This window comes from Rhamphochromis sp. 'chilingali', assembly GCF_963969265.1.
Source record: "Rhamphochromis sp. 'chilingali' genome assembly, chromosome: 13".
NCBI lineage: Eukaryota > Metazoa > Chordata > Actinopteri > Cichliformes > Cichlidae > Rhamphochromis > Rhamphochromis sp. 'chilingali'.
The window spans coordinates 4,530,292-4,554,141 of NC_137940.1; the positions used below are offsets into that span (position 1 = coordinate 4,530,292).

General features: G+C 41.7%; 2 protein-coding genes across 2 annotated transcripts; both read left to right on the plus strand.

Moving 5' to 3' along the window:
• The first annotated feature begins 6,245 nt into the window (after nucleotides 1–6,245).
• Nucleotides 6,246–18,850, plus strand: maea (macrophage erythroblast attacher, E3 ubiquitin ligase). The gene is made up of 9 exons (XM_080900579.1): nucleotides 6,246–6,332; nucleotides 9,865–10,047; nucleotides 11,649–11,852; nucleotides 15,127–15,249; nucleotides 15,826–15,902; nucleotides 16,012–16,120; nucleotides 17,690–17,823; nucleotides 17,974–18,169; nucleotides 18,306–18,850. Exons 1-9 carry the CDS (start codon nucleotides 6,264–6,266, stop codon nucleotides 18,399–18,401), a joined length of 1,191 nt encoding a protein of 396 aa, XP_080756705.1. The 5' UTR covers nucleotides 6,246–6,263; the 3' UTR covers nucleotides 18,402–18,850.
• A 2,316-nt stretch (nucleotides 18,851–21,166) lies between these two features.
• LOC308408193 (heterogeneous nuclear ribonucleoprotein A0-like) lies at nucleotides 21,167–22,935 on the plus strand. Its single transcript, XM_080900344.1, has one exon. The coding sequence runs from the start codon at nucleotides 21,235–21,237 to the stop codon at nucleotides 22,138–22,140; it is 906 nt and encodes a 301-aa protein (XP_080756470.1). The 5' UTR covers nucleotides 21,167–21,234; the 3' UTR covers nucleotides 22,141–22,935.
• Nucleotides 22,936–23,850: the final 915 nt, after the last annotated feature.

Consider the following 23,850-nt stretch of genomic DNA (forward strand, 5'->3'; position numbering starts at 1 on the left):
CGTGCTACCCTGGACAGCTTCACTCCTCCGGAGGGCTGTACTGGATGACCTCCTCCTCTGTGCTCCGAGTGAGGAACTATGTCAAACTGCTACACACATGCTTCTCCAGCACCTCCAACAGACTGGCCACAAAGCATCAGCAAAGAAAATGCAGTACTGTCAGACTTCTGTTCAATATTTGGGATTCACACTGTCTCACGGAAAACGTTCCATGACTGCAGACAGGGTCAAAGCTGTGACCTCCGTCCCTCGGCCCACTACACAGAAGGAAATGTTGTCCTTCTTAGGCATGGTGAACTATTGCAGACAGTGGATACCAGACTGTTCTTTTCATGACCACATTCTGCGTGACTGTTGTAAAAAAGACAAGCCTCCTCGAATACTGTGGTCCACAGAAATGACTGCCTCTTTCAATTAAAGGGAGTGCTGACCTCCGCCACTCAAAGGTGCTGCCTGTGGATTGTTCAGGGGATGCCGGCCTGCCTGAGGGCAGTAGCAGCTTGCTCTATCATGATAAGGGACTGCGAGAAGCTCACACTCTCACATGACACTATTCTACACACCAATCACCAGGTCACGACCATTCTAGCAAACATAACTACACAACATATGCAAATCTCACTATAAAAGCGAGCAGCACACCCAATTCGCCAGCACATTTATTGATCCTATGCTGTGTTCTTCTGACCGACAGGATGGCTCAGACAGGCTTGATGTTCATGACTGCATGACACGTATACAGGAATCCACAGCATCACGTCCAGATTTAGAGCAAACACCTATCCCAGACTCAGCCACGGTTTATGTGGACGGGTCCTGTTCAAGGCCGAATGACAACTCATTTCTTTGTGGCTATTCAGTGGTGACATTGCCTGACATCATACTAGAGGCTCACTCATTACCATTTCACTCAGCACAAAAAGCAGAGCTCATGGCTTTAATACGCGCCTGTGAGCTACATTTGGATAAGCATGTGACGATTTACACAGACAGTCGCTATGCGTTTGGCGTCGTACATGACTTTGGCACATTGTGGAGACAAAGAGGATTTAGATCTGCTGATGGAAAATCAATTGCTAAATTCTGATTTTGTTCAAAGACTTTTGCAGGCTATACAGCTACCATCGGCCGTTGCAGTTGTAAAAACGAAAGGACACAGTACAGCTGACACAGACGAAGCAACAGGTAATGCTCTAGTAGACGTGACTGCCAAGGCTGCAGCTGCATCGCAGCTCCCACCTCCACAGGAAGTATTATCTGTGCCCCTACAGTTGCCACTTGTTACACTCCCAGACTATTTAGAAACAAATGTTGATTTAAACTTTATACAAGAGCAAGCCTCTGCATGTGATTACACCTATTGGGAGAATAATGACTGTACCTTAGATGACAGAGATGGCCTATACAAAATTTTGAGGGTTTGATTGCCCTCCCATATTCCCTGATGCCAGTCCTTGTCCGACATTTTCACTGTGTGAGTCATGTCGGACAAAGAGGGGTAATAGGGGCAATAAAATCAAGATTTGTAATTGAGAAAACATCACATGCAGTAAAAAGCATATTAGCAACCTGTCTAACATGTGCACGAACTAATGTAGGAAAACCAAAAGCAAAACATCAGCATTTACCACAACCAGATTTTCCATTTCATACATTATGACTCCATCTGCAGTAACCAAATTATCTCCATTTGAAATAAGACTATTTCCAACACCATGGTCAGCTTCCAGAGGGGCACCGCTATTGGAAGGGGATGTAGACACTGCATTGTCCGACTATGTTCACAATCTGGTAGAAACACTGAATAATAACTATCAGAAAGTTTGTCTTTCTCAGCCTCTCCCCTCCACAGTTCCACCAGTGGAGACCAGGAGATGCGGTGTTGGTGAAGTCGCTAAAACCAAGGACACTCAGGGAGGCCGCGCGTGTTCCAGCCCCCAGACTGTACTGGCAGTGACGAAGAACCAGCATCCTCACAGACGGACAACCTCAGTGGATTCATGCCAGCAGGGTTAAGACCAGCCCAACCAGACCATCTCAGGCGTCGGATCAAGCAGACGACGTCTCCGGCGAGCCAGCGCCCGGATCCAATCCACCTACACACACGCAATCACTGATTAACACACAACGTCTGAAAGAGCCACAGCAAGGTACTCGAACATCCAGCAGGAATAGAAAGCCGAGAGTACCACAGGATGTCTAATCTGATAGAGCCAGACTCATTCCATCCTGATAATGGAGAAAATGAAATGCCCATTGTCATCATACGACGCTTATTCTATGTCTCTCGAACCTGGGACCAGGCCAGAAGACGACTGAAGAACTGTTTTTCTTATATATTTTCTTATATATTTAGGTTATTTATCATATCTATCGCATTAACCTTAGGATTTCTCTTTGCTATTTTGTATTGTAAACTGCAACCATGTTCACATTTCTGCAGGTCATATTTTGCTGACAATACCTCATGCTCTACTTTGCGAGACACCTACTTAATACGCTCCTCACAATCAGTAAATAGCAACATAGACGCCACTAATAAACCATTTTATGCGCCCTCTAGAGCAGGAGTCAACTCCTGGTATGAAAATGCCAGAACAGCCGCTCGTGATTTAGGAAACAGTAACTGTTATGTCTGTTCAAAGGCTAATCCAGAACAGGTAATAGTAGGATACCCCATATCCGGTTTCCCCCTCACTGAGGGACTAGAGAAAATCGGCGGAGATAATGCTCTCCTTAAAGACACTTTACAGTTGACTCTGAGCCCTCTCGACTGCTTACTTAGACACACACACACACCAACTAACCCTGAGACTCCATTAGGCGAATTATTGAAGTTATCTAATGACACCGCAGGGACCTGCGCCCCAATGAAACGCCCTAAGACTAGGTTAAAGCCCTCACTACCCCTAGGACAGATCCCTTTCCATTTTAATACTAGTATGATATGTCTGCGTAGACTAAAGTTAACTGGCCCAGACACACACATAGATTATACAAAGGATAACTATACATTCTTCTCTGACTCCCCAGGTGCACGCTGTAATGAGACATGGCTAGCTGTCTCTGTGGCTGAAGTTTTATCATATCTGGAGGAACACACACACAGTTCAAGTTCGAGCGGAGAATCGATCATTGTTCCCCCAGAGGGTGTATTAAATGACACTGACTGGGGGGAGTTAGTTAAATCACACATGGTCACGCGCCTAACTAGAGCAATCCCTAACGGTTATTGGTTGTGCAACAATACTCTTAGACTAGCCTTACCTGTTAATTGGACCGGTACCTGTGGTCTAGTGACCGTTGATGTATGCTGTACTTTCATTCCCAATAATACCGCCCCTAACGGTTCATTCACACAAGCTATGAATAGACTTGAAGCATTGAAGATAGAACTAATTGCCAATACAGGTCACGGTCAGTGGCTACATAAGTGGCTACAGGACACGTTTGGAAAATGGAAGGAACTAATTGTAGCCTTTGTAACCGTTGCCGCATGTTTTCGATAATTATTGTCTGTTGTGTGATACCATGTATACGCTCTCAGAATTTTGATATTAAGCTTGCTCGAAGGACCAGTTACATTTATGATTTGTTTTATGTTTATGATTTGTCTTTATATTATGTTATTACATTCTGTCTTTATACTATGTTATCATTTCATGATAAAAGGGGGGAACTGTTGTGATATTTTGATACCATGGTAGCATTTACAGGATATTGTTTTATAGTGATATTATACAGGAAAACTGTTACTCAATAAGGCCCATTTACTAGTTGTTTTTCTCTTTCTCTGTGACCCAAGAATTAATGTGTAAGAATCACAGGCTGGTACCTCAAGGTCGAAAACACCACAGAGATCACTTCCTTACTCCCATCCTCCCTTCTTTATCTCCTAGAAAAGAGCTCGTTAAAGGCCAGGTGGTTTGTTTCAGAATTCACTAATGAAAGAACTCTGTATTCTATGTCTAGGAGTGTATTTTGCTGGAATGATCATAAATTGTAGCTGAACTGATAAACTACACAAAGGATACTTCTTTGCTCAGAAGGCAGGAAGACGTTTCCTTATTTGGTCTGTACCGGTTTGAACTGAGAACATGCTGACACACGAACCTTTTTTTCCTCTATATAAACTGTTGTGTACTGAATAAACCTTTGAGTTGATTTTGGAAGAGCAACCTGAAGCAGTTTCTGTGTCATTTTGTTCTCCCAAGCTACTCCCGGCGCTGTAACTAACCTGCTGAACGGCATACCTGAGCTTACTTTGAATAATTAATTTTATACAGAACTCTGCTTATCGGTGCTCACGCCTTGGAGGAAACCCGATCCATGGAGAAACCCGGGACGGAGATTTCTTTCATTGCTCATGACATTCAAGGCTGTGAAATGACAAAATATGCCTTTTTCTTTTTTACATTATTCTCACAAGTCTCAACACTTAGAGGACAATAATAATAATGATGATGGCTGGGCTCTTTTGGCTGCTTCCTTGTTTACCCAAGGGGCTCTGCAGCGGATAGAACTACATGTTTGATTTGGCACATTTTTTACCCCGGATGCCCTTCTGAATGCTCCCCTCCTATTTATCCAGGCTTGGGACTGGCACTGGGAGTACGCTAATACTCCTTAAATACAAATAAGCTGGGGGTTAGTTGACTGACACTGGGTCTGTGTCCTCCCAGCCCTAAAGAAGGGATATTTCATAACAATAATAAGAATGTTTCTTACCAACATGCAAAAACTGTTTACATGTTTCCAACACTAAAGGGTTATTCAGTCATTCATCCCTTTCCCTTGATGCTTTCTTTCTTCCTGCTGAATAACTTCAAACTTTTTAAAAACACAATGATGGTTAATTTTTTAACCATCATTGAACCTGTGACCAAAAAATCTACAGTAAGTTGTGTCAACAACTATTGGCCAATTCCTCTTACCATGATCATTCCTAAATACTTTGAAAGACTGCTATTCAATCACATAAAGCTATGCGTCACAGCGGAGGTAGATCACCAGGTATGAGATTTTAACACCAACTGCTCTCAGACTGTCAGCCTGGGCAGGCAAACACTCCCCATCCTCACTCTGACCACGGAGTTCTGCAAGGCTATGTGCCGAGACCCTTCCTGTATGCTCCGGACAGACATGACCATCAGTGCATGCACAAGACGAATACCACTGTTACGTTTACAGATGATACGACAGCCATTGCACTCAATTTGACATCATAACAATATGATGTCATGTGTGTGTTTTAATAACACACACACCAAAGAGATGATTATAGAGTCCCGAACCAAAAAGAAAACCACAGACACACCACTACACATCCATAGAGAGAGTCTACTGCGCACCACACTGCCACCAACACTGCAGCTTTTACAGCACAGTAGAGAGCATCCTCGCAGCTTGGTGTGGTAGCTGTACCAAAGCTGACAAAAGGCCCTCCAGCATGTTGTGGAAAGATTGTGGGCACAGAGCTACCATATCTGGATCATCTTTACACCACTTGCTGTGTGAAGAAGGCCACAAAGACTCTCCAGACCTCCATTTGTTCAAGCTTCGCCCATCAAGCAGGTACTTCAGAGGTGTACAAACACGCAAATAGGCTGAAACGCATCCTTACACACAGAAAAACAAAATCACCTTTCACTAAACAGGACAAACTGGAATGGGTTAAAACAGTGCAGCGCTCATCCTGGATGTCACCACCTTTCTGTACTTCTTCCTGGAGGTGTATTAGTCTTTTTTTTCCCATTTCATTTCTCAGAGTTGCAAATCTGAAAGTATTGGTGGAAGTTGCACTTGTTTAAATGTCTTATGTCCTTACTGTTTACATCCTTTTTTACTTAGACAGAAATACCCACCAAAATAATGTTCTATACCCAAGTTTGAGGCAACACACTGGACTTCTCTGAAAAGTGAGGAATTTATCAAACTACAAAAACGTTTATGTTTAGGAATGCAAGCAAATAACTGTAAGATATAAATACTTTTCTATTATCCTATTTATTTTTTATTTATTTTCCTCCTACTGTTTGTGTATGTACGTCCGTGCGTGTTGTGCTGTGTGTAAATGTTGTGCACAAGGTTAGGGAGGGAGTATAACTGTCACTTCGTTATGTTTCCATAGTAAGTGCTGAATCCTGAACGTCTTCAGAGTCAGTACTTACACCGTCCCACCAGATGGCGATAGTGAGCGCTGAGCCCATTCTGAGCTGATAGAAAAAAAACACAAACAACCACAAGAAAACCACAAAACCAAGATGGCGGTGCAGGAGACAGCATCTCAACTGTCCATGGCTCTCAAAGTCCAAGAATATCCCACCCTGAAGGTAAACACAAACGCATAATGGTGTATATTGATAGCCCAATGAGTCTGCTGTTGCAAAAATACGCGATGCGTGCTGTGCCACTTGGAAAGAAATCGGAATTAGTCGTTCATTAGATAGCGAGTGAACTCGTCAGGGAGGCTAACGCTAGCTGAATTAGCTTAGCCAGGCACCCAGTGTCCGTAAAGTGCTTGTTTTTATGAACGGATGTAAAAATATGAGTGGTCCCCTAAATGATATAAGCTGGGGGTTAGTTGGTTAGCTTCCTGCTGGGTTAATTCTTTTTATTATGGACTCTGAGTCCGTCAGAGGCCCAAAAGCTGATCGCTTGACTTTTTGTTGGGTTTGGCCTGATTATCCTTTTAACCATGGCTCGTGAGCTCACCTAAGTACCTACCACCTACCTAAGGGTGCATCACCTTAAAGATGGCTGGCCTGTGGGAAGCATGCTTTTTTGTGTAGTGTATGTGTGCGAGTGTACAGCTTGTCTCCTGCGCTGACCTGGACATTTAAAAAAGACTGGGATAGGAGGTTTAAGGGTTACAGTTTATATGGTTACATGGAAGCAGCATGGTTACTCGCCCCCAGTCAGAGAAGTGACATGCAAACGTGATTGGCCTGCTAACTCGGCCGTTAGCTTAGCTACGGCACTTAAAACCAGTATTTGTCGTGTTTAACGAGCAGCCTGCCCAATTCATAACGTCAAAGCAAGCGAAATCCGGGCTGGTTCGGAGATACGTGGGTTTAAAGCTTTCGGGGGAGGAGGAAGATCCCCTAACCCGGTGCTGTCAGGCGGAGAAGCAGCACTGTGAGTTAGCGCAGTGTCATCAGATTGCTGCTGCTGCTGCCTCTCTGTACTTCAAAATGGCCAGTGAGAGAAATCACAGCCTGCCGCCGCCGCACACACGCACGGTTTTCCTCCATTCCACATAACGCTGCTGCTGCGACACCGCTGCTAAAAGACAGGTCCGGGCTGCTTCCTGTGATCAGGAGAGCGTCGTCATATAAAGACAGCAGGGCTGTGAGTACCGGCGCATTTACTGCTTTTGTGTGGTAACTAATTGTGTAATGTTGCATGATGGATAGAGGCATTTCCTGCTGCAGCTGATGTTAAAATGCCTCTGTGCTGAGCATGCATGGCTTTGGTTTGGGGATGTCTCTGGCTGCTATGGTTGGATGCTGCAGTGAGATGATGGGCACCATTTTAAGACAGGAGTGATGGTTGTAATTGGCATCAAATGGGAGTCTACAGCTGCAGGACAGCAGTGTTGATTACATTTGGAGCTGTATTGAGCAGAATTTTATCATTGTAATAATGCCTGTCCCAGAAACTGAAGAAGGTTCTAATCTGATCTTTATTTCTGCATTACTAAGCATATATAAAGATCTCACAATTAAGACACAAAGGTATTAAAATGTTGACAGCAAAATGCAGTCAAAATGATAATTAAATCACTTGAGCCTTGTATTGATTATTACTGTGATTGTTATTAATATGTAATGTTTGCTGTTTGAAATGGGCTTCCTGTTGTCTCTTCCAAGGATTCACTTAAAACAATTATGAATGATAACCACCATACTCATATACTGTATGGCTTTTACTGTGATAACAGTCTGCTTTGTGTTCATGGCTGAATTACATGTTCACTCTTGACTAAAGGGGTTACTAATCTTAGCAATGTTATAACATCTAGTAGCCAGTCAAATTCAGAAAGGGGATATTTCAGTTTTCCCAACATGCAGCTAAAAAATTTTTGCAGACATGGGCCTTATGGATTATTTAAGAATATGTGTTATTTATTTTATAAAAATGTATCTGAAAAGCTGTTAACAAAAGACTTTATGGCTAAATTATAAAGGAGAATGTGTGCTTCCATGTGTGGTCACCACCCTCAAAGCCTTCTTTTTGAGCCAGGAAAAACCCTGGGTTAGCACAGTCTGTGCCAGCAGGTATGCCATTGACATGACCACCTACAGAAAAAGTTATGAGTCTGTTTGAATTGCCATGAGGATGAGTCTGCCACAGAAAAAATATGTAATCATTTTCAAGCAGCTTTTTAAAAAAATGAGCACCGAGTTTTGTAAAAGTTAATTAGAGCTTACCAATCTACCATTTAGCTACTATATTACTATGTTACCAAAGCCTGCTACATGTGTTTTTCCCCAGAACAAAATCAAAAACATTGACATGTTCAATAAGTGTTGTGAACTGAGGAGACTACACATTTGTGTCTGTCAGCTGGCCAATAACAGCAGGACAATTAATAGATTTATATTAAAAATGTAACACAGACATATTGAAATGACTTTGACATAATGCAAACTGATTATCTCTAATGACCCTCTCTGAGCCAGGAAAAACCTTTTACCTACGTTATAAATATACCTCGGCTCTTCCTTACATCTTGCTAAAATCATCGTCTTCTGTGTTGAAAAATTTGAGTTGTGAGTACCGGTAGTTATTTGTTGATCTGGGCAACCAGAATATTTGCTGGTCAATAAGTAAGTATAAACCTTGTCTGTGGCGAATCCTGACTCTAATGTAGTCGTCACTGAAAGATATTAGGGAGTGGAGGCTGACATAAAGGTAATGTTTAATCTCTGTTATATTCTGATGGGAGCTGTTAGTGTAATACGAAAAATCCATCCAATAATTTTTTTTGGAGTATATACCAATATGTGGTAAAGTAAGCTATCTGAGAAATGCGGCCCATTTGGGCTTTGCATTTGGTGCTGCATTTTCCAGTTTGTCCCCCCCGATTCCTTCCTCGCCATCTTAGTAATCTGTGACATAAACTTGGCTCTGAGTTAAAAGAAACGCTCCTTTCAATCGGTCAAAGCACTTCTTTTGTTGATCCAGCATGTCAGCAGAGGGAATATCAAGAATCACATGAAACTAGTTAAGTACTTTTATTGTCGTGCAAAGAAAATAAGTACATCATTTAACAAAGCAGGTTTCTCTGAAAAGGACGTGGTTTCGAATGCTTTTTTAGCTTTTTCAAGCTGAGTTTTCAGAAGTTTACAGACTCTGACTGCGCTCCAGTGTGTGCCAACTGGTGAGGGGAAATGGTGTTTTTTTTTTTCCCCCCTTCTCTTTGTGGTCTGGATGAAGTTCTTGAATCTGTTGTGACAGCTTACTTGCTTTTCTAAAATTGAATGACCATAAATTGATATGGAAGTTTTATTTAAAGTGAACTGACGGAGAAAGTAACATTTTTACAGAAATCTGTTGCAGTTTTTCAGTTTAAGTATTAGGAAATGTTTAAGCAGGAGTTTAGCATCATGTTTTTGTTCTTCATTCCAGATGAAACGGCATAAATTAGAGAACAGAACATCTCAAATTAAGGATAATGATGGCCAATTGTTCTGTATCAAGGATAAGAAAAAGTAAAGCTTTAGTATTTAAACAGTTTTCTACCATATTGTCTTGAGGTAATTCACATATTGAGCTATAATCGTAGCTTATAAAATTACACTAAGATGCATTAATCCCCTTGAATGAATGTCTGAAATAGAACATTTATGATGTCTACAGGTGCCATACGAGACTCTGAACAAACGCTTTAGAGCGGCTCAGAAGAACATCGACAGGGAGACGAGTCACGTCACAATGGTAGTTGCAGAGCTGGAGAAAACGCTCAGCAGCTTGCCCGTGGTTGACTCGGTGGTGTCCCTGCTGGATGGAGTGGTGGAGAAACTCAGTGCCCTGAAGAGGAAGGTAAGAGATACAGGCATACACATTTTCCAAGTGTAACAGTCAAGTCCTTCCAGACTGGTAAGAGTGCCAAGTTTCCTTTTAGTTTTAGTGAGGGAGTTTGCAGCTCTTGAACATCATATTTTTGAAGGCATAAAAGTCGATATTTTCCGCCACCTTTTATGATAACACTTGATTTTATGAACATGCATAGCTTTGCACATGTTCTTTTCATCCCTAACAGTAAATCTCTGATGGCGCTGACTCTCTGCGGTTGCTTGTTTTCTGTTCCACTGAAGCTGACCACACAATAGAGGTTCTATCAGTTTCAACTTTAGCCTTTTCTCTGGAAGCAGTCAGAAGCACTGCTTTTATACAAAAAGGCAATTACAGAGATAATCAGGCCCAACAGGAAGATGGCTTTCAAGTGCAACTGTGCAGCTGTATATAGTTCTATCATAATAGTCATCCCTGTGTATGTTGTCATTGCTACACTTACAGGCCTGTGTTTTAAAATGTTTCTGGCATTATTTAAAATCTCGCTTCTGGAAAGAGAGAAAACGGTTTCCAGAAGGCCAGAGAAATCTCAATTTTCCTTGGCAGCTGTTTGAATGCGATTGAGGGAAGAAATAATTTGATGCTTTTTGTAAAGAGATAAAGTGCATGCCTTAAAAGAGGTACTTCAATCGTGCAGCTAAATTTTGGTCGTGCTCTGTGGGCCTTTCTAAGTTACTCGAACCCGTCTGCACACCATCATTTTGCCTAACATGTAAAATAGTGTGAAGAGGTAAAGCAGAACCAACCACCTACATCTTGTTAACCTGGAGTAGAAAAGCTGTTATACATCTATGCATCACACGTATTATCTTCTTTACAAACAAAATCTTGCTTCACGTAGAGCCGACCATGGAAAACCACAGTAATCACTGTTTTAGCAAAAGCACCTCATTAGGTGGATTGCATTTGTTTGCCAAGGAATGCTCCAAGGGTGGCTCGTGTGTTGAGCTGTCAAATCGCACTTTTGCTTTTTTTAAAAAATAAAAAATTTACCTTTATGTCGACATTCTCAGCAGATACAAAAGGTTCATTTTGGGCGGGGGAAGGGGGGGTACTTTAATTGTGTATCAGATGATGTCATTAGACACTGCACTGATTGGGCATCTGAAATCTGAGGAGTGAAAAATAAATCATGCTTTGTTCCATTTCTACCAGGAAAACAATGCTTATCTAAATTGGTGTTATACAATTTTATATTTGTTTCTTTTTCAATTTACTCTAAAAGTACAAGATGTGCTGAAAAGCGAGCCTAGGATTGTAATTATGTGCTGAAGGATCACCGAGTCCTTACTGCATGTAACAGTGGAAAGAAATGACTCCTTTGTGGTTGTGATCCATAATTTCCATCCTGCCATGTCTGTGAAGCAGAAAGCAGCAGTTTTGTTCCAACGAAACTTGAGCAGCGTTCAAGGTTTCTGACTTCTTGGTTTCAGTGTTCAGGGTTTGTTCCTGTTCTAAAGTCAACCATGTTACATGTCATAAACATAATTCATTTTAATTATCCTTCTTAGAGAAACGATTAACAGGAAGCATTTTGTAGCTCTCGTGATTGTGTTTGTGTCCCGTAGGCTGCAGAGTCCATTCAAGCAGAAGACGAGAGTGCCAAGCTGTGTAAGCGTCGCATCGAGCACTTAAAGGAGCACAGCAGCGACCAGCCAGCTTCAGTTAACCTGTGGAAGAAGAAACGGATGGACCGCATGATGGTGGAGCATCTGCTGCGCTGTGGCTACTACAACACAGCTGTGAAACTGGCCAGACAGAGCGGTATAGAGGTAATTACAGGGCTCCTACAGTTCATGTACAGAAAGAGGCAAAGGTTTTGGGTTTTCTGTATTTCTTCATAAATATGACCTGAAATCATTTTTTTAAAAAGAGAACCTAATTAAAGAAATTGTTCTATGATTTACATTTATTTACTGAGGGTTTGATCCAGTATTATGTATCTGCAAGGGGAAAAGGTATTAACCTTTACTGTCAGTATGTAGTGCAGGAGTAATTGCAACTTAACTTCTGATGTGCAGAACTTGTCGTTCTGCACATCAGTTTAAAGGACTTTTAACCAGTTCCTTATATACAGAGTGTTTAACTCCAAGAAGGATTTCGCTGATACAGACCAGCTGGTTGGTCAGTGGCAGGCCCTGTTCAGATCTGTGGCAGATCCCTGCTGGATCTCCATCTGCTCCTTGGCTGTTAGGAGATTTAGTGAATACAGCCCTGACTCTTAAAGCAGAGTTAATGGTACTGTCCTTGTGTTTCTGTGGCTTTTGGCTATTGAGAGTGAAGGATTATGGATGTTCTGTCTTTGCACATGTCCTTGCATATGGTCATTCAAAACAACAGCAGCATGTGGCACTACGGTGGTGATGATAGGCAGAGGTAGAGTTAAAGGGAGCAAGAGTGGAATTCAGCAGCAGCTTGAAGTACAGGCTGTGGCTACACTGGACAGCTTTCATTGTTCTTAACACTCTGTTTCTTTACACCATAAAAAGCTCTTTGTTATGATTTAGACTTGCAGTTGAAGGTAAACCAAAAAGACCAACAACAGCGCGTACACGAACAAGACAACTTTCCCCACTGCCCTGTGTTCATAATAAACAGCTACAACATGTAGACACCCCTAAGTAGGAATGTGGTTTTACATTAATAATGGATAAACATTAGTTTGTTTATCCAACAGGAAGAGCAGTGATAATGGCAACTCATATTTAATTGTATCTGCAGCGATATTGATCTATTTGTTGATAGGAAATCTAAAATGGGGGTAGTTTTAATGGGAGAACAAGCCAAATGGCCAAAAGGGAGCCTGCATTAGGCTACGTTCACACTGCAGGCAAAAGCGCATCAAATCCGATTTTTTTGACCCTGTGCGACACATATCCGATCATGGTATGACAGTGTGAACGGCACAAATCCGATATTTTCAAATCCGATCTGGGTCACTTTGTATGTGGTGCTGAATCCGATACATATCCGATGTTTCAGAAAGCGACTGCTGTTTGATGGTCAAGTCGCATTAAATCCGTCTTTTACATCACTGACACAAGACAGACGCCAATTATCAGCTCCGGAGTAGACACCATGAACACTTCCTGGCCATCCAGTGTAGATGTCAGTGAAACTGTTGGGAAAAAAAACGTTGGAGAAACGTGAACATTTTATTTGTATCTGCAGATTCTGACAGAAATCTGCAGCTATCCTTTGAAGCAGCGCTCCTCTTAAACAGCAATAAGGATCATTATTAGGCTATTTACATTATTATTTAAATAACAAAATAACTTAAAGCAAAAATTGGGAAACGTAAAGTCCAAAGTCTTTATATTAAGGGCCATCAGTCAAACAATACTGTTGCTCTGGGTCTAAACAGAGCGCGTTGTGTGTGACGTCTTCTTTTGCGCATGCGGCCGCTTTGCGCGTTCACACTAGAGCGCGTTTGCTGTCGCATTTTATTTGTAGTGTGAACGAGCAGACAAATTCGGATTTGATCAAAAAATCTGAATTGAGCATCAAGACCTGCAGTGTGAACGTAGCCTGAGAGTACTGTTTCTGTAATGTGGAATCACTACAAGATTAAATGCAGTGTTTTAAACAAACACTGTGAAGTTCATTTGTCTGTGGATAATACTACTGAAAAGCATGGAAATAAATTGTGCTGTCAGTTAAAACTGTCTATTTACAAACATGCCCTGGCCAAACACACCAAAAGCATTACAGTGCTTCTCTTTTTCTGCAAGATTCAGTTGAATGCAGCCCACACAATCAGAGTTTCTGCTGGAAGAACAACTACTTGAATACTGAAGCACAGACATCACTTTGCTATGAATGGTGTGATTTCATGAGCCAATGCATGAAATCTACACAGTATTTTAAAAACCGTGTCACCAAACTAGTTGTAATTAGTGATTACTATACAGGACAGGACGTCCCCCATCCATGCCTGTCTCTAAAACCTTTCCCCTCACTTATTTTACAGTTTTTTGTCCTCGAGATACTGTTTCAGAACATTTTTTTTAAATATTTATAATATTTTTTTAATCATCTAAGATGTGTGTGATTTTTGTCTTGGACTTAAATGGCCTCCAGCTGGATACAGAAATTCTGAGTGGCTTCATCGTTTTGAACTGCTTGCTTCAGGTCCTTTCAGAGCATTTGTATTGAATTTGCTCAGCACATGTTGCAAAACATTACCTTTACTCTTTTTAATCCTTCTTTTGTAGAATGACATGTGCTGAGCATTGCTGTCTTGCTGCACGACCCAGTTTGCTTTTTCTTTTTTTTACAGGCACATCCTGACATTTTAGAATTTTGTAGTATAATTCAAATGAATCGCCCCACTAAGGACCGGCAGACAAGGCCTACAAACCATGACTCGAACAGTACAGTGCGTTTCAGATGGGATGAGATTCAGATGCTGGAATGCTGTCTTTTTATTTCTTCAAATGTAGTGCTTATGATTTACACCAAACAGTTCCAGTGTCTTTTCTCTAACAAACAGCAGATGAGCAGCTGTGTTCTTTTGGAAGACCAGTGGCATTCTCCATTCAACCGTGACATGGATAACATTTTTGTTCAGTGTTCTGCTGATGGTGGGCTCAAAAACATGAGCGTGAGCCAGTGTGAGAGGCCTTTAGTTTCTGAGAAGCACGTTACCCGGGGTTACTTTGTCACCTCGGGTACTATTACACATTTTGCTCTCTGAGGAATATTTGTTAGTCAAGTATTCCCAGGGAGGGTAACAATGGTCTTGAATTTCTCTTTTTTTTTTTTTGTACAATGTCTGTCAGCCTCTATAGAGAGTACTCAATAGCCAGCCTAATGAGCATCACGTCCTTGTTTCTGAGGTCCTCGGAGATTTCTTTTGTTTAAGCCATGATTGACTTCATGAAAAATGTGTAGCGAAGATCAGACTTTAATAGATCTCTTCTTCTTTCAATTAATATCCTCATAGCTGTTTGTCAGCTTGTTAGTTAAAAGAAAAGTCTTCTCGTTCACACATACCTTTCACATACAGAAATAACCTGTGTTTTTCTGTCTCTGTTGTGTTTTTAGGATCTGGTGAACATTGAGATGTTCCTCACAGCTAAGGAGGTGGAGGAGTCTCTGGAGAGGCAGGAGACAGCCACTTGCCTGGCTTGGTGCCATGACAACAAGTCCCGCCTCCGCAAGATGAAGGTAGAATAATTAATGATGTTTCAAGGCATTATTAATACTAGCTTTGATACCAGTGAACCCTGAAAAAAAACCCTGCTATCAGTTTTTTACATTGCATAGTTTTGGCTCTAATAAACAACAGTCAGCAGTGTAACCGGTTTTTGATGCAAAAAATTAAGTCTTGATTGCTTTTCTTGTAGCTTTCGCTCTGCTGAGAATCTCAGCAAGTTCCCATTTTAATCCCAACATTATTTTATTAGACAGGGTCTGAGTCCTCAGTAGAATTCAGACGGGAGTCAATAATCTGACTTGTTGGCTGTTAATTATTTATATGGACGTGGCTTTGTTTTAGTAAAATTTGGTTTAGTTTATCTTCTTGCCAGTTGGGCAATATGTAAATCAGAAAAACTATAGTTCCAGTTGGTAACAGATGTGGGGTTTTTCCCTGCTCAGTCCATTTAGATGGTAAAATATTAACAGATCATTTTGCTGTTTGTTCTGTCTCGATTTCCATGGACATTATTAATTAACCATGGGGGGGTCGCCTCATTTTTTTAAACTCGATGCCTCCTCTTCCATCTTTCCTTTCTCTGGCAGAGTTGTCTTGAGTTCAGTCTGAGAATCCAGGAGTTCATTGAGCTCATCAGACAAAACAAGCGCATGGATGCAGTGCGGTACTTAAAACACACACACAAATAATTTTTTCACCTGAAGCCTTTTACTCACGTATTTCCACATTTGCAGTTGCGTTACTGAGATTGTGAGTCTCTCTGTGTGTATTAGACATGCTAGAAAGCACTTCAGCCAAGCAGAAGGTGGACAGTTGGATGAGGTTCGGCAGGTGATGGGCATGCTGGCCTTTCCATCAGATACGCACATCTCTCCATACAAGGTAACATTAGTGGTCTTTATCAGTGTGAATGTCTACAAGGATATCATTTGATTTGATCAGAAGTCATTACAGAGCAATAGTTTGTGCTTTGGCTCAATAAAGATTTCTCAGATTTTCAGTCAGGCTGATAATTCTGACCTGGTCATTTTTGTTTTGTTTCTGTGTTCAAATATAGATAATTTACGCTTTCTCAGAAAACTGATATGTTTAGAAATGCTATGTTGAAAATCTCTTGCTCTGTGTTAAGAAGAAAGAAAAACATTTGGGAAAATTTTGAGAAAAACTTTAAACTCCATGGGTCTGTCCTCGTGGAAATATTGGTACCACTTTGGGCAGAGCTGTGACCAAACCAGCCTGACTTCTTGTGTGTTTGAAGTAAAGAGAAAGTGCTATAGACACAGACCAGCCACCAGAGGGCCTCCATTGTCTTTTACAAAAAGCTCAATTCCCTTTTTGTACAGGCTTTCAGTGGCACTGCTGTTTTTAATTTTCCACTCCAACATCCTCTGAATTGTACTATGGCACACTGTCACCAAGGCTTTTTCTCAAAAAGCCTTTGGCTTTTTTTCTTTCGCTTTTAGGCAAGCCAGTGTAGTGTTTGTGCCAGCTGCTTGTGCCAGAGTTACAGAAACAGCCTCTCTTCCCTGCCAGTATGCTATTAACGGGAGAGCTTAGTAGCTTTCATTATTATCATAGTGTTTTTCCTCAGTGTCATGATTACTTATGATCATAATAAAAGTAATCATAAATATAATCATGCTCAATAAAAATACTGCCAGGGGTAATTAGAAAGGATTAAACTGTAATTAATTTAGACAACGCAGTTACATTACTGATAGGATTACAGTCTCAGCTGTTCTTGGAAAAACCGTTAATCACAATTCACTTGAAATCAACATCGCTGATTAAAGACCAAGTCAGAATCTAAGACTTTCAGTGGGGCTTCTTTTTTTAGGTGGTCCAGAAAAGAGAGCATTACTGTAATAGACTCTGGAGGAAGTAAAAATGTGTCATAGTGTTGCTATTATTGTTATTGTTGTTGTTGCTATAAAAGTAGCTTAGAAACTGCTCCAAGAAGATAAATGTGATGAATATGTGTGGAATCTTGTGCCCCCCCAGAATATGGTCAGTGATGGTCCAGCCTTGTGAATCAATTTGTTGAGCCACAAAAAATGCAACACAAATTTCATTGTTTTAAACATTGAAATTTCAGCTCTTTGTATGTTATAACTTTGCTCTCCTGGAATGGAGAGGACAACAAACCTCTTCTCGACCATAAATTTCGTTTTATACGTGAAGTCTAAGGTGCACCCTGTGGTGTCCCAACATTACTAACCAGACAGGGTGTAGCTTCAGTTGTGTTTTAAGCTGCGCAGACCAAAGACAAATGTATGCCTTTTATACACAAAAGTAGACCTTTTTGTTTAATTCAGACTTTTTTTATATTGTACAAATTATAAAAGCCCCCTGTGCCAAATTAAACTTGATTATTTATTTATTAATTTTTCAGAAATGCAGTTGTAAAAAAAATCTTCCTTTTATTTTCTCTTTTTCTTTCTGATCTATCAGGATCTGTTGGATCCAGCCCGCTGGAAGATGCTGATCCAGCAGTTCCGATATGACAATTACAGACTGCATCAGCTGGGAAACAACTCTGTCTTCACCATCACCCTGCAGGCTGGTCTGTCTGCCATCAAGACACCGTATCCTTCCAGTGTGTGGTTACTCTTAACCCTGTCATTTCAACTTCTTAAGCTATATGAAGATGGATAGTGCTTTTTGTTCTAAGGGGGGTCTATTCTGTGTGTTATTCCCTAATCTGCATTAATCCTTAACTCCCATTTCCAAACCAGTCAGTGCTACAAGGAGGATGGCACCTCTAAAAACCCAGACTGCCCAGTGTGCAGTAAATCTCTTAACAAGTTGGCTCAGCCTCTACCCATGGCCCACTGCGCCAATTCCAGACTAGTCTGTAAAATCTCTGGAGAGGTCATGAATGAAAACAACCCTCCCATGATGCTGCCTAATGGATATGTTTACGGCTACAATGTGAGTAAACTGCATGATGCCAGCTGGGACTGTATAAAGGTGCTTCCATCCATGTTGAAGCAATTTAAAATGCAGACTTAAAGGATGATAAAGTTTCATAAAACACTCCTTGATATTTCATTATTATCTCTTCCAGTCTCTTCTGTCCATTCGCCAAGATGACAAAGTGGTGTGTCCCAGAACCAAAGAAGTCTTCAACTTCTCTCAGGCGGAGAAAGTGTACATCATGTGATTGCTCGGATGACGCTTCTGAGTATCAACCACATCAGATACGGCCCGTCGCCCATCACCTGTGACCCGGCCTGCTCAGAGCCACCTGTGGAGCTGTGATCCAGTGCCCTTCCTCCCACAGACAAAACCCACATGTCCGTGGAGACTCCACCACCCCAACCCATCCAGTTCCTCTACATGATCAGCTCAAGTTAGCCCATCCAGACCCCGTGCCCCCCCGCCCCCTCCATTTTATCTGACAAACTGGGCTCCTCTCCTTTAAGACTCTGTTTTAGATGTGGCTAGAAGTTGTTTAATCTGATCCATTCAAGCACATGGACTATCAGCATTGTCATTATCTTACAGGCCTTCACACTGAAGATTAGAGAGTAGAGAAAAAGACTGAAGAGTGGAAAAACTGCTAGATAGATGTTTGATTTTACTACAACAAATAAAATCCTGTTGAGGTTACTTTTGACTTTTTTCCTTTTACAAATGTTGTTTGTTACTGAAATAATGTGGCAGAAATGTGTTAAGTCGCTGCTTTAACCATTAACACAAGATTTGAGCCTTTTTTGTGAACAGACATGGCTTCCTAGTCACATCTCCTCCTATGGTGCATGCTGTCTGCATCGTTTGTCTTATAGCCATGTTTATGTTGGTTGTTAGGGAATATTTTTAAATGCTTCCTTTAAACTACCTAACTGGATTATCTCCCTCACGATTGAAACTGGAGGATGTTTTGGGCTACAAAAGGCTTCAGTTTTAATGTAAATATTAGGTAGGACTTGATCTTCATTTATAAATTCAGGAGTTTTAGAGAAATGTCATTTTAAAAAAACAAAATATTTGCCATCTGCACAGATTGCTGTGTAAATTTGAGTGTTTTCTCGGGTGTTTAAAACCTGATGTAGCCTTCAATATCCTCAAGTCAAGCGGTTTTTGCTTATAATTTCTCATATCTGGAGAAGCTCGTAGTTTCACAGACAGTAATATAAATTAAGCGGTACTTGCTCCCGTAAAGAAATGTACTAAGTTTTCAGACAAGAAAACCATCTCTGATGTTTTTAGCTTCCAAATGAAAAACACAAAAACAGTCTTCCCATTTTTGGTGTGACAGGTTTGGTGTTTATTTCAGTTTGTTTGAAATTTTGCCTTTAAAAAAAGACATTGTGGGTGATTTTTAGTCAACTGGACGTTGCCTACAGTCTGAATTTCAGAACTATTTTCCCAGTGAAGCCTCGATAATAAAGAGAAGGACAATGGCGCTGCGTTACCAGTCTTGTACTCTATGTTGAAGCTGCTTGCAGCACCATTATTACAGGCTTTAAGACCATTTCATTTAATATACATTCACATGCCTTTACTGAAGGTAAAGACTTTGTCTTTCCTTACAAAGACAGGAGGAGGAGAGGAGTCACATTCAACCTTTATGGCTTTCAAACGTACTATAGAAGGACTGGGATATAAAATAATATGGAGAAGGACCTAAAGGTCACTCTGAAAATCAAGCCTGAACACCCAGAATACTCAAAAAATGCAGGTTAACATAATCAATTTTGTGGTCGGTCCTTTCTTCCATCTGTTGTTTTATCAGCAAACCACGAGTCACCTCGTTTGTGTCCATCTATAGTTTGGAGCTGTATCTGTGCAGACACAGACTGTCCTGTGTGTTTGTGTTGGTAGAGTAGAAATGGGGATTGTTTCATGAGCAATATGCCTCATAAAGGTTTCAGTAAACTTTGATTTTGGTGTTTCTTTGTTTGCCGTCTGCTTTGCTCTTGTCTGCTCTGAAATCTGCATTACCATAAGCTGTTGGTAGGTGTGGTTATTCTCTGCACAAGGTAATTAAATCAAGTGCCGTGTCTTTCACCTGAAACTACATCGCCATAGCCCGAGGACGTCGGGATTCGAGGGGAATTGGCCTTTTCTTTGTGTTTGATCACTTACATGGAGATCGTGGCAGGAAAGATAAGGGGAAAATAGGCAGGACGATTGGCTTATCTGTTACAACCGAAACCTGCAACTTCTGCAGAAAACACATCAGCCACTGACAAGGTTTTCTTCTCCAGATTAATCCAGTATTTTTCTCATTTTCTGTTTGACGTGTAAATTAGTGAAAAATAATGTCTGCTACAATTTCACACACTAGTTGAGAGCCTATTCAGTTTCTACAGCCTTTCTTACCTTGATAAATACGGAAGAGGATTAGGGCTGCTGGGGAAAAGTGAGCACGTCTTTTTTCTTCTTCTTCTTTTCCAGAATTCTGAGAAAAAAGTCAGAATTCTGACTTCAATCTCAGGATTCTGGAAAAGGGGGAAAAGACGTGCCCACTTTTTTTTCCCCAGTGGCCCTAATCCTCTGCCGTAGATAAAACCAAATATAAAAATTGTAATTTCATTAGCAAATCTTCCAATGCCATATTTCGGAGAGATAGAAAAGAGAATAAGTCCGAATAAGTCTTTTTTTGTTCATCCGATTTATTGGGTCATAGCCTCGCACTCTTTAAAATAATGAGGAGGAGATACGCAATACATAACAAGGTTCCCCACCTCCATGTTTTAAGGTCTAAGTTTTTGAGATCGATGTGGTTTGGTAATACGTGAGAAAAGGGTAGCATGGCCAAAACTATTCACTGTAGTTAAGTCTTTTTAAATCATGGGTTATTCATGTATCTTCAGTCTTTTTCTACAAAAGAAACAGCAGTGGACCGGAAAAGGCGGCGCTAATAGTCAGCCTAGCATGTCGTCACAGCGCGTATGATATAAATACAGCTGCGTTCTCCCCCACCTCCATCTTGAGTTCAGAGCGTTGTTGAGGGTGTTCGGGTGTAATCGATTCGCCATTTTTCAAAAATGACCGACCAGCTTTGTAAACTTTTCGTCGGTGGGCTCAACGTGGACACCGACGACGATGGCCTACGCAAGCATTTTGAGCAGTACGGCACGCTCACCGACTGCGTTGTCGTCGTGAACAAGCAGCTCCAGCGATCTCGCTGCTTCGGCTTTGTAACCTACTCCACGCCGGAGGAGGCCGACGCGGCAATGGCGGCTAGGCCGCACACCGTCGATGGCAACGCGGTCGAAGTGAAGCGAGCCGTGGCAAGAGAAGACGCAAACAAGCCCGAGGCCCTCGCTAAGGTGAAGAAAATCTTCGTTGGCGGTTTGAAAGACGACATCGAAGAGCAGCATCTGACCGAATACTTCTCCCAGTACGGACAGGTCGAGAAGTCCGAAGTGATCTCAGAGAAGGAGACCGGAAAGAAAAGGGGCTTCGGCTTTGTGTACTTCACCGATCACGACTCGGCCGATAAGGCGGTTGTCGTGAAATTCCACACCGTCAAAGGACACAAAGTTGAGGTAAAGAAAGCCCTGACCAAACAGGAGATGCAGGCAGCCAACAGAACCTCTATGACACCGAGAGGCAGAGGCGGTAGAGGTATGAGAGGAAATCAAAATGGCTACGGCGGCAGGGATTATGGCGGAAACTACAACTACGGTAATGGCGGAGGCTACAACTGTGGCGGCTACGGAGGGTACGGCAGCGGGCCATATGGGGGTGGCTATGGAGATCAGGGAAGTGGCTATGGCGGTGGCAACGGCTACAATGAGTTTGGCAGCGGCTATGGTCAGCATCCTTCTGGCTATGGCCCCATGAAAGGGCCACCTTTCGGCGGCCAGAGGAGCGCAGCTCCCTACACCAGAGGCGGCGGCGGCGGTGGCGGCTACGCAAGGGGGGGCTACGGCGGCGGCGGCTATTAAATGAGACTGCACGATGGAAAGCAACCCCTACTATTGTCCCACAAATTGCCCTCTCCCCTCAGCCCGGAATTGGACGCCAAGAGTCAAAGCCAGTAACGGGGCGTCTGCCGTGAAATCCAACCATGGCAGAGATACGGACACAAAGACCCCCTCCCCCAAATCATTACGAAGACCTCCAAACCCAAACAGGTAGGAAGGTCACTTCCCAGAACACCTGATTATAACGAGAAGCGGTTGTTGCCGTTCAACTAGGACACATTAAGACGAAGAATAACATCGCTTTTTATTATGTACTCACGCCTCCGGCGTCTAGTTGTCTAGAGTTGAATTTATTTTTTATTTGCGTTCACTCGTTGTTTTTGGATTTTTTCGATGTAGGATTGTTTTTCTGACAAGTTCTGGTTTATTTTTAATATTTGCATTTTAAAGCAGTTCGTTTTCGATTTTGTTTTTTTCTGCAGAAAACTTAGTGTGACTTTTCAATGTATGAGGATGAGAAAGCATGTTTATGGTTTTTCATAGCTATGTCATTATTGATAACGGACATGTATTATTTACTTATTGGGTCATTCAGCAAAGGCGGGACGGGATGCAGGACCACTGTTTCCTTCTCCCTTATTGTACCAAACCTCTCAGCCAGTCTCAGTCTAAATATTGTTCATGTTTCCTTTACCTGTAGCAATATCTAATGTATATTGTATACTTTCATGTCTGGAGAACAAAACCTACTGTTAAAAAAAAAACAATTTGCTATGCTCATGTATGTTCATTTTAAATAAAACGTTATACCACTTAGCTTAGTTATTTTACTTATTTAACCAGGCTTCCTCAAGTTCATCCACAGGTATATAAGTGGCATCACCTTGTTGCTCTTTAGTTACATGGCATCATTCCCACAGTTTATTCCCTTACACTCAGGTGGGTGAAATGGTTAATGGTTGTCTACCCACAGCCAATGCATGTAGGCTTTGTAGGGTGTGACGTTGTTTTAAAATTGTGGTTTTTAGATATTGCTAATAACTCTTTATTTTTCTTCTGAATACATATATTTATGTGGACATGAGGGCTCTGATATTTATCTTTGATTATTCCTACATTTAGGTGTTCTTACTCTTATTCCAGTAGGCTATCCCAGCCAAAATAGCCGTAGCAGTTTGTTTGTAGGCTACATCAGGACCCTGTTGATTACCTGGGGTCGATTGTGATAGGAGTCTGAAATATCTCTTTAGGATATCCACATCCAGCAAACTAGGTATGTAAATCAACCTGTCTTCACTCTGTGTTGGTCATTGTATGGCATATCTTTGAGATGGTGCACACGTGTGCCATTATTTAATTTATCAGCGTCTTATATAGCTAATCTTAAAATAAATAAAAGGGAGGGGTGGGTGGGTTAATTATTTTTTGATGGGGGGTTGGAAGGGGGTCCAAGTATTGTTCCATAATTAAATGAAACGATGGAACAAGTAAATTGGAGTCTCCTCCAGAGAAGCTTTGCTCTGTGCAGAATCTCACCCTGTTGTTTTCTTTCTCATCTCCTCCAGGTTGCTTCTGTAACCTGGGCACGAGGACGGTAACCCCCGAAACGATGGGGGTGTGTGTCTCCACGCTGACAGTGGGGACCAAAGAGTGGTTGTGCCTTCTTCCCCCACAGGTGAAGTCAGTTTTCAGAGGATTCCCCCGGTGTGGTCAAAGGCAGTGTTAATGTGC